This window comes from Portunus trituberculatus, chromosome 7 (genome assembly GCF_017591435.1).
Source record: "Portunus trituberculatus isolate SZX2019 chromosome 7, ASM1759143v1, whole genome shotgun sequence".
NCBI lineage: Eukaryota > Metazoa > Arthropoda > Malacostraca > Decapoda > Portunidae > Portunus > Portunus trituberculatus.
The window spans coordinates 2,376,985-2,388,602 of record NC_059261.1 but is presented as its reverse complement, the minus strand read 5'-3'; the positions used below and the strand labels follow the sequence as shown (position 1 = coordinate 2,388,602).

At 44.3% G+C, this 11,618-nt stretch overlaps 1 protein-coding gene across 1 annotated transcript; it reads left to right on the top strand.

Moving 5' to 3' along the window:
- The first annotated feature begins 9,325 nt into the window (after positions 1 to 9,325).
- On the top strand, positions 9,326 to 10,633 carry LOC123519337. Its single transcript, XM_045280569.1, has one exon. The coding sequence runs from the start codon at positions 9,326 to 9,328 to the stop codon at positions 10,631 to 10,633; it is 1,308 nt and encodes a 435-aa protein (XP_045136504.1).
- The last annotated feature ends 985 nt before the right edge of the window (positions 10,634 to 11,618 follow it).

Here is an 11,618-nt window from a genome sequence, read left to right as displayed (position 1 = left end):
TTGTGAACAAAGTGTAGAATAGCTGACTCAGTGGAGTGTTGTGCTCTAAAACCATGCTGATGTTCCCTCAAGAAACTATTTGCTTCTATAAGAGATATATTAGGCGAAAGGAGATTATATTCTCAAAAATGTTATTGAAGGCAGGAAGTATGGAAATGGGGCGATGATTGTTTATGTTATCTCCGTCACCTGACTTGAACAAGGGAATTACTTTGGCATATTTCAGTTTTTTTGGGGGAAGTCTTGAAGGAAAGCTTTATTATATGTGTAAGAGGAGTGCATATTGAGGAGGAGAGTTTAAGTAAATTTTGGGGAATGTCATCATAACCAGGTGTGTTAGAAGTAAGTGTGTTGAGAACTTTTATGACCTCAGCTTCATTGGTAGGCGCGAGATACATAGAAAAACTTGAATTTTTTAAATATTTTGAATAGTCATATTCAGTTCCATTTACATCAGAATTAGCTTTAAGAAATTGTTCGTTAAGCTTACAAGAGGCATCCATGCAGGGAGGATTTAATTCTGTTACATTTATTTGAACTACTTGTTCTTCCCAGAATAGAATTTATTGTCTTCCATTATTCTTTAGGACTTCCTTGGTTTTCATGCAATTGGTTTTTATAATGAAAATTTTTAGCAGTACGTAAAACTGTTATTAATTTATTTCAATATTTTTGATACATGCTGGCATAAGTCAAAGGCCATTTTTTGGCAAGTCTTTCCAGTCAATTTTTTTTTCTTTAATACTATTCTTCAGACCTGAAGTGATAGCCCATATATGGGCTAACTTCATTCTTTTTGTTGAAACGAACCTTTTTAATAGGAAAATAAATAAAAAGCCTCATTATCACATATTAAATTTAGCACAGAATTCTAGTCAAAAAGAGCAAGATTAGCAATGAGACTTTCCAACGAAACTGAGGTAATGAATCTTCTATAAAGAAAATGAGGTACACCTGTGGAGCATATTCAAGTTCAAATTGTGAGCCTGTGGGGAAATGGTCAATGATGTCAGTTTGAATAATGAAATTTCCAATGTTTTCTTACAGCTGTGTTGACCATATGTGACCAATAGGTGTAGCCGAATTGTTAGTAACTCTTATAGGTTTAGTTATAAGTGGGGAAAAGGAAAAAGAATGCATTAAGTTACTAAATTCACAAACATTATTATAATTGCTTTTCAATAAATTTAGGTTGTAGTCTCTGAAAAAGTAAATACCTTAATTTTTTTTATCAAACACTGTAGACAGAATATCACTCATGGCATTATGAAAATTATTGAAGTGACCACTTGGGGTTCTATAAATACACACAAACAAATATTTCTTATTTCTTATTGTTACTTAAATACCTAATGATTTGATAAAAGATTCTGAAACAATAGATTTAGTTAACATAGATGATTTGTATACATTTAAGACATACATGGCGACACCACCACCATGTACGTTTCTTGAGTTGGTGAACATACAGTAGCCAGGAAGTTCATATAATGAAGCAAGGTGTGAATGTAATCTTATTTCTGTAAATCCTAGAACATCAATATTAACACAAGTGCTGTGTAAAACTGTATCTTTAAAATACTGGAGATTCTTTGGGATAGATCTAATATTCATATTAACTGTTGTTAAGGCAGTGTGTGTGTGTGTGTGTGTGTGTGTGTGTGTGTGTGTGTGTGTGTGTGTGTGTGTGTGCGAGTACGTCTGTGTGTATGTACGTGTGTGTGCGTGCGTCTGTGTGTTTGTCTGTGGGTGTGTGTGTGTGTGTGTGTGTGTGTGTGTGTGTGTGTGTGTGTGTGTGTGTGTGTGTGTGTGTGTGTGTGTGTGTGTGTGTGTCTGTCTGTGTGTGTGTGTGTGTGTGTGTGTGTGTGTGTGTGTGTGCGTGTGTGTGTCTGTGTGTGTCTGTCTGTCTGTCTGTCCTTCTGTGTGTGTGTGTGTGTGTGTGTGTGTGTGTGTGTGTGTGTGTGTGTGTGAGTGAGTGTGTGACCGTGTGCGTATGTGTGTGCATGTCTGTGTCTGTGTTTGTGTAAAAATTTAAGGCACAAACAAAACAAAAAAACTTTGTGGAATAATGGCAAGAATGGACGATTGATGGTGATGGTGAAGAGAAGTGGTGAGTGGAGAGGAAGAAGAGGTTGAGGATGAACTACCTCATGCCTCACGCGGTGCTTTTATTTCCCGTGCTGTTCAACACAAACTAAGAAAAAATAGTTGTTCTGGAACTGTTGATGTCGACTCCGCCACTTTTTTAATGAGTATGTCTCATGTGTATAGGGTTTCATTCATACTGTTCTTCTAGACAAGTGGAATCAGAAGTTTTGATCTTCTTAAATCCTCTCCTCTGACTGTCTTCAACCTCTTTCTCACCGCCGGAATGTTGCGTCTCTTGCTATCTTCTACCACTATTTTCATGCCAACTGCTCTTCTGATCTTCCTAACTGCATGCCTCAACTTCTCACGCGGCCTCGCTTCACAAACCTTTCTTCTTTCTGTCATCGCTATTCTGTCCACCTCCCTAATGCAAGATTTAGCCGGTATAGCTACTCTGTCATTCATCCCTTTCTCTGGTACACTTTGGAACTCCCTGCCTGCTTCGGTATGTCCTCCTTTCTATGACATGAACCTTTTCAAGACAGAGTTTTCGAGACACTTAATTGTCTTTGAATTTTTCGGGACTGCTTTAGATTCTGTTTGTGGATTTCTGTTTGTGTTGTGTTAATATTGTACAATCACATCACATAAGGTGGGAAGGAGGCATAAGGGATGATGAATCCATAGGTAATGTGTGTATAGGTGTGTGTGTGTGTGTGTGTGTGTGTGTGTGTGTGTGTGTACAAGTGTACGCGCGCGCGTCCGTGTGCTTCACTGCGCGTGTGCGTGTGTCTAGGTTAAGTTCTAGAGATAAGGAATGTATGAGGAAGAGAGAGTACCAATCAAGGAGGACAGAATAGCAATATTTGAGAGGGACAGAGACAGAGACAGAGAAGGGACGGTTTGGGTAAGGATAGATCACCCACCATCTCTCCCACACCTTCCTGCTCGTGAAATTAATCCAAACTGAAACTGCGACGTTAGCTTTCCATCGCCCAATCTCTGTCTTTGAAGGAGAGGCCATGCCCTACCCGACACTCGCGGCGGGGCGTCCCTTCACCACTTTATATGCGAGGCAACTTATACTGGTAGATAATAACTTCAGAGTCCCCATGGCCAGGCCTTTGTGAGTTCACGTAATTAATTCAGAGCATAACTACGTACGTTTCTTTAGTGATACAGATATTTCTCCGTCACACATTCTATAGAACCCGTGTCACTTCAACTAAGTCTTTTTAAAGTAGTGGAGGTGCGGCACAGCAGTGTTTCAGTATACTGTCTTTACATTGAACGGAGTGTAATTGCATGGTCTCATACTCACCAGGAGGCAACAGACCCTCACGTCCATGGCTGCTGAGGCTTGATTGGCCCCTTCTTCCCCCCAGTGACTTTTATGCCACCAAGGACCAAGGCCACGTATACACGTATGACTGGGGAGGAGTGGGTGGGAGGGACGGGGGAGGGGATAGGTGCACGCATTGGAATGAAAGGTGTGAATGGAGAGCGTGTATTATGAGGTATCTGAATACCACAGGACGTGTTTAGGGACACTTGCTTCAAAAGGCAAGTGTATGCTTTGACTAATTACCTGACCAAGGCAAACGAGCCCCGCTGAATACACCACTGCCTTGAGCTTTTCTCCACGCCTTCACGCAAGGCATGAATTATGATCACCCACTAAATAAGATGGCTTTTCACGACCAGCAGAATCATAGAACGTTATTCAGAGTATGGCTTTTCACGACCAGCAGAATCATAGAACGTTATTCAGAGTATGAAAGGCAAGAGTTTTGAATGAGGGTATCAATATGCCTTGCCTTGGTGACCTACACACCTTTGCTTTCTTGAGTTGGGATATCTACACATTAGTACTGCAGTATGTATTGTCTGTGGGAGACAGGGATGGCATCCCCGCTGATCATAGCATAGCAGGCCTGCGCTAATCTGATCTTTTAAGAGGGAATGTCGATGCACACTGACGAGAAGATCACCGTGACAATACAGCGCCGCGAGTGTTTGGGTACCGAGTGGTCCTGAAGGGTGCCGGCTAACGGTGCGAGGGTAGGAGGGGCATCCACTCCTGGTGGCGGCTCCCTAATGCCAGACACCAAGGTCTTCCCTTAGCAGACACTGGCAAATGCAAAGTCCTGGTTAAATAAGGGAACTCTGACGTAATATAGAAAAGAAAACCGAAAACCGAAAACAATGAAAAAATAATGGATAAAGATAGATGGATAAATACATCAATATAAATAAGTTATTAGGTTAAATTATGCTATAGAAATAAACAAATAGAAAAGTTAAGAAAATAAATTGTCAATTTAAGTAGATGAAAAGATAAACTCGTTTAAAAATACGAAAAAAGAAGATAATACACATTAACACTAATGCTTTCAGGAGACTAAGGTGGCATCCGTCTCTCAGACGCTCGCTCAAGAGGTTTTCGTCCCCGTAGCCACCCTCCCACCGGCAACGCGTAGCGAAATGCTGAGGTGTCGCTGCCAAGCATCTTAGGTCATGGATCATGCTCTGACACGCTTTGTTTCCACCACCACCGCTATTGTCAAAGGCCACAGAGGTGATTAGTTGTTTTCAAAAAGGTGTTTCTCCTGTTAATAAAGTAGAAATGTTGTTAATCTGTTACTAGAATTATAAAAGACCCATTTAAAATCCCAAATGTATCCACTATCACTATCATCAAAGGTCACAGAGATAGCTAGTCGAGTTTTCAAAAGCGTTTCTCCTGTTGATTACATAGAAATGCTGTTAATATGTCACTAGAACTATGAAAACTCATCAGAAAACCCGAATATCTTCAGTGGTACTATTGTCAAAGCCCACAGACATCACTAGCTGTTCGTAAGAGACTCTTCTAATAATAACGAAAAAGTGCTGTTAATCTGTCACTACAACAATAAAAACTTGAAAACCCGCATCTCTTCACTACGACTAATGTCAAAGGCCACTTATGATTAATCGGGTTCACAACGGTGTTGTCTCCTGATGATAACGTAAAAGTCCTACTAATTTGTCACTACAAATATAAAAACCACCTCAAAACCCCGTGGAAGTTTTAGTATAGCTTTATGAAAGAAGTAGAATTGCAGCCAAGGAGTGTTTCAGAATTGGTCCTGCGTCTGGCCTTGTAATGGAGAAAGGTTGCCTTGAGGTCTCACTCACTGCGGCTGCGTTTAGTGATTATTCCAATCCCTTCCCACTAGATGACGATCATTGTGTACCCTTGGTGCCCCACATAAATGGTTAGATCGCGTTGAAGTGGCCGGAAAATGGAAAAAGTTGGTGTTGAGGGGATTGGTAGCAGCGCTTCGGCTGCGCCATAATATCTATTTCTCCGCCAGTTTCTGGCGTTCCGTGAGTGACTATGGTAATGTAGTTCACTGTTTTGTTATATTCTTCACTGTTTTGTTATATCCTTTTCGAACTGTTCATTGCTTCAAACGTAACCAATGTTGTTAAGTGGGTTTGCAAAATAAATCAGCTCAGGCACGGCTGCCTTAATGTCAAGCCACTGCTTTCTCTACTCCGTCCTCGCAACGTTACATGGCACAGTGAGTAGGATGGACGCGGCCGGAATTCTTCCTCTCCGCCTTTCCTGGATAGTCCTGGCAAGCCGTCGATACCATGGGACGAGTGGCAACGCAGGTTCGAGACGTACATCACAGCCATAGAAGGGACGAAGCTTTCGGCAGAGCGGAGGAAGGCATCTGCTCCTCCACTGCGCCGGTGCGGAGGTGCAAAGAACCAACCACACATCCCCAGGAAACTTCTCAGCTCCTTCACGTCAGCAGGAGGAGGAGCGTCAAGTATGGCCCGTACGTGAGACTGCAGCGGAGCCACGCCGTGCGCCGATGTGTTGGCGCTGTACCCGATCCTCCAGGCGTCTATCCCCATCCGCTCGGGCTGGAACAATAGGCAAGGTTAACCTCATGTCCTGCCCGTGTAGCAACCGTGATGGAGACTGGCCGGTGCTACAGTTTCAGTGCTGAGCTTAAGATTTGCAAGAAGCAACTTCCAGGATATACCATTGGTGACAACGAAGAAAAAACTGTTTGGCGTGGGCCGACGCCCATTGAAAGTGATGGGCATTCTCCGTGCAAGTGTTACGGTGAACGGCCGTACAGTAGAGGCTGAGTTTTATGTTGTCGATTCGCCCACTTTGGAAGCAATCATGGGGCTCGACCTCTTGTCCGACCTCGGGGTCACTATTATTCCTGCGACAGGACGAGTGTTGGCTGTCAGCGAGGAGGACTACCTGCCGGCCATCAAAGGTTACCAACATAGGATTGTTCTGAAGAAGGAAGCAGCGCTGACCTGCCAGAAGCTACGAAGGGTCCCCTTGTCTATTCGTGAGGAAGTGTCTCAAGAAATAGAGAAGCTTCGAGAGAGTGGCGTGATCGAACCGATCGAAGCGTCAGAGTGTATAAACCCTGTAATTGTGGCACGCTAGAATGGATGATCCATCAGACTTTGTGTGGATTTGCGAGGACCGAACAGTCAACTTGTTCACCCACTGCCTACAATCAGCGAGTTACAAGGTAAGCTGAGGGATACTGTGTTCAGCCAAATTGATTTGAAATCTGCATATCATCAACTTGAACTTCATCCTGATTCAAGGCGAACTTCATCCTGATTCAAGGCACATCACAGCTTTTATTACTCATGATGGGCTATTCCAGTATAGACGTGTTCCCTTTGGATTGGCTTCGAGTGGGGCAGCGTGCCAGAAACTACTGGACAAGTTGTTAGAAGGCATCCCAGGATGTGTATATTACTTGGACGACATTGTATGTGTGGGTAAAGACCAAAGGGAGCATGACGAACGGCTTAGGATATTGTTGAAGAGGCTGAAAGAAGCGAACGTTACCATCAACATGCAGAAATCAACAATTGCTAAACCTGCTATTGACTTCTGTGGTTACAGGATATCGGCGCACGGCGTGGCTCCGCTGCTGTCTCAAGCCCCGTACACACTATGCATCATGATGCGCATCGTGTTGAATGGATGTGTTGAAAAATCAACACGAACGTGCATCACCAACGTGTTGCTGGGTCGGCTCGATTTCAAATTGCTGTTCAGTCACTTCAGTGATGCATCATCAGTCAGAGTGGCAGGATGTCCGGTCACGCTCCGCTCCAGCGCCGATGGCTCACCAATCAATCACCACCACCCACCAAACCCATTGAGTGGACAAGGGCCAACACCCAACATTTTATTGATTTGCTGAAGGAGCATCCATCTGTTTGGAACATCAAGTCCAAACAGTATAAAATGAGAAACGTCAGGATTGCAAGTTTGGAAACCATAAAATCAGACTTATCGAATTTTGCAAACTGTACATTGCGGGTTGAAGACATCACAAAAAAGCTGCACACACTGAAGACACAATTCAACCGGGAAATGTCTGTAATCAAAGCATCACAAAAGTCTGGAGCAGGCAAGGAAGATATCTACACACCAAAGCTATGGTGTTTTGATGAGCTGCGTTTCCTGGCTGCCAGAACAAGTGAGCAGTGTTGCAGTACAGTTTGGCCGCTAGTAATTTTTTTCAACACCACTACTGCATCACGTGGCTGATACATGATGCATAGTGTGTACGGGGCTTCACGTACGGGCCATACTTGACGCTCCTCCTCCTGTTGACGTGAAGGAGCTGAGGAGTTTCCTGGGGATGTGTGGTTGGTTCTTTTCTTTTATTCCCCGTTGCGCAGACATCGTCAGTCCAATGACCCAGCTCCTGAGGAAGGACGTGGTGTTCGACTGGACCAGTGGGGTGGACAAGGCGTTTCGAACCATCAAGCGGGAAATTGCCAGCTGTACTTCACTGCAGCCTTTCGACCCCCGCCTTGCAACTTACGTGACTGCTGACGCCAGCGAGCGAGAGACTACAGTATGAATGAGGGTTCTCTGTCATTACATGGTTCTTTGTAAATTATACTGTAATTATTTTCTTATGTGTGGGAATGTAATGTAGTTCACTGTTTTGTTATATTCTTCACTGTTTTGTTATATCAGTTCGGGCACGGCTGCCTTACTGTCAAGCCACTGCTTTCTCTACTCCCTCCTCGCAAAGTTATGCTGGACTCACACATATACGATCGTGGTGCCCCGACAGGCACGATGGCTGAAATTTGGCATCGGGGGACAAAAAAACACTATCGGGGCATCAATCGTGCGTGATTGGGGTGTTTCGGGGGTCATCGGGCAACATACGGCGCATGCCGGCGTTGCGGGGGATGTCCGGACATCGGGGCAAAAATTTAGAACCTGTTCAAATTTTTCAGCCGACTGGTCGACAAATGTCAAACAGCATAGCTATCGGGGAATATCGGGGCGAAATGGGCGACAGGAGCGAATAGTACGGGGCTATCGTTGCACCATCGCCCCCTTGCGGGCCGCGAGGGGCGGCGGGAACTGTGATGACGTATGTAGAGGGCAGCACCGGGGCTCCCGCCAACCGTCACAGGCGACATGTTCACGCCAGTCGGCTCTCTCACCCCGCTCTACCGCCCGTATACGAATATGCTTGCCATCCAGAGAGCCTGTGCAGTGAGGGAGGTGCCATTTCTGTTCGAAATCCTTGGAGACCTGTAGCCACTCTACAGGTGTGGCGGGGAGACGGAGGAGCGTGGGTGCTGTAGTTGTTAGTTAATTGTTTCAAGTATGGGTGAATGGTTTGCCTCAGGCAACAGGCGCGAGGTGAGGTTGCCAAGTGTGAGTGTGGGGTTGAGGGACGGCAGGAACCAGCGGTGCAGTCGGGGGCTGGACTTTGTTGGGAGCGGTTGTAGCTCTCTCGGGATTGTTGTTGGCTGAGCTTGGTATGGGAGAGGTTGTGTGAGCCAGCTATCGTTGTTGTTGTCATCGCCTTGTGGTCTCATTGTTGTTGGGTTGGGAGAGGTTGTAGTTATTACGCTACTACGTGATTACAAGCTATCTAGGCACGTTGAATTTCAAGAGGAAATGGCTGCAAAAATTACTACAGATATGATAAAGCCATTCACTGGCGACGATGATGTTGTTGCTTGGATTAAAAAAGTCGAGTTGGTTGCCAAGCTACAAAAAGTAACGCATCTGGCTAGTTTTCTGCCTTTCTTCTTGGAGGGTGATGCATTCGCATTATTTTTACAAATGGAAGCGTCAGACCAGGCCGACGCAGGAAAAATTAAGGACAGTTTATTGAATGCATTTAGTGATGGACCTCATGTTGCATACGCTAAGATGGTACAAAAAAGATGGTGTGGTGAGCAAATAGATGTGTATGCTAATGAAATTAGTAGATTAGCGGGACTGGCTGGATTCACGGGTGATGCTTTAAGTAAAAGCCAATGGTATGCACCGAAAAACGGAGAAGTGAAAGTGTGGTGTGACGCGAGTGCTATAGCTCTGGGAGTTATTCTTGAAGCGAATGGTTCTTGCATTGAAGACGCTGCATGGTTAAGAAAGAAAGATGACTATGAGCACATCAATGTTGCAGAGTTGAATGCTGTTTTGAAGGGAGTTAACTTAGCACTGGGATGGGGATATCGCTCATTTGAGTTGTTTACTGATTCAGCCACGGTTTTTAATTGGATTAGTAATAGTATGAGCGAGGAGAAGAGAGTAAAAACAAAGGGAGCTGCAGAAATTATGATAAAGCGAAGGTTGGGAATCTTAAAAAACATCGTTAGAGAATTTGAGATTTATTTCAGAGTAAGGTTGATAGCAACTGATAAGAACAAGGCAGATATGTTAACTAGGGTGCCCAAGAAGTGGTTGACTACTAACAACACTGATGAACAAAACTTCTGTGCAGGAGTCTTGAACTTGAAGGAGGTGCATGATGCCCACCACTTCGGTGTTGATAGGACGTTGTTCCTCGCTCGGCAGCTGGATCCCAGTATATCCAGGGCGGCCGTTCAGAGAGTTGTAAGGCAATGTGACCGATGCCAAATGATAAATCCTGCGCCAGTAAGACATAATGGAGGAGAAATAAATGCTTCAGAGAATTGGCAAAGAGTTGCCATCGATGTCACCCACTACAGGCACCAACCGTACCTGAGCATTATTGATTGTGGACCAAGCAGATTTGCTTTGTGGAAGGAGTTGAGAATGGAAACAGCAAACCACATAGCACAGATTCTTAATGACATTTTTCTAGAGAGAGGACCAGTTTCTGAACTACTAATGGATAATGCCACAGTGTTTAGATCGGTGTTGATAGAGGATATAAGCAATAAGTGGAACATCAAGAGATTGTTTCGCGCAGCATATAGACCCAGTGGCAATGGTATAGTGGAACGTAATCACCGTACTATTAAGACTACAGCAGAGAAAAGTAATATACCACCATCAGAAGCTGTTTTCTGGTACAATATGACACCGCGACTGAGTCAAAATGAGGAATCTGTTCCACATCGTGCGTTATTCAAGTACAGTTGGCGGCATCCCTCTGTGTGTCCAGTTGAGGAGAATGAGGAGGCTGCATCTGTGGAGATCGGAGAGGAAGTATGGGTGAAACCTGCGGATGGCCGATGTACAACCCCGTAGACTAAGGGTTTGGTTACTCGAGTAAACTCGAGGAACAATATATCTGTAAATGGAATGCCACGGCATGTATTAGATGTCAGGAAAGTTGTACTTCCAACAAACGATGCGGTTGTTGTGTCAGAGGAAGAGGAAGATGAGGATGTTCAAGTGCAAGAGGATGGTGATAGTCCTGATGCTGCAGAGATCACTAGCGAGCCTAGGTATCCGGTTAGAGATAGGCAAAGACCGGTGTGGTCAAAAGATTATGTTTTCTATTAATCTGTTTGTCAGATGCCCACATCATAAGTGAAATATAAAAAATATGAAGAAACAAGAAATAAAGAAATATGGATGTATATGATAGTTCGCCAGTATGCGGTGTGTAGCCGTATCCAGCCATAAAAGAGACTAGGAAGGACAGGAAGGTCAAAAGGAAACATTTAATGACCCAGGCCAGTTGACCCAGGGCAGCCCGGGCAGATATATATAGCCCAGGTCAGGTAAACATTCTGTGGTGGAGTTGTCATTCTTGGATGTTGTTCATACCACACGTGGAGTTCACGTGAGCTTGTACTTGATTGGTGAACGGTACATTCTGAGGGGCGTGTTGTGTGGGTCAAGACACGCCCCCATAAGTTCCTGAAGGGAAATTGTAGAGGATTGGGAGAGAGAGAGAGAGAGAGAGAGAGAGAGAGAGAGACAACCGCGGCCCTAAGCGGGCCACCCTCGGCTGCATAGCTGAGGGCGGCGTTTTGTACTTCATAATACCAGTAAGTGGAGCTATAAGTTGCTATGCAGTCTTTTGAGGTAAATTAGAATGGAGGAGGAATCATGATAGGAGGTTTAGGTATTATGTGGTATTAGTTTATTATGGTTTATGTGTTTGTACTTTGGTTCATAATGACGTCGTTATATACTTGCGTTTTCATCTATGAGTAAGGGAATTTGTATACGGCTACCTACGTATGTGCATGTGTGTTACTCTGACGAATAAGTTACATAACAT

What these genes read in the sequence shown, in the direction of transcription:
- LOC123519337 (XM_045280569.1), top strand. Translation starts at nt 9,326, where the DNA reads ATGGTACAAAAAAGATGGTGTGGTGAGCAAATAGATGTGTATGCTAAT.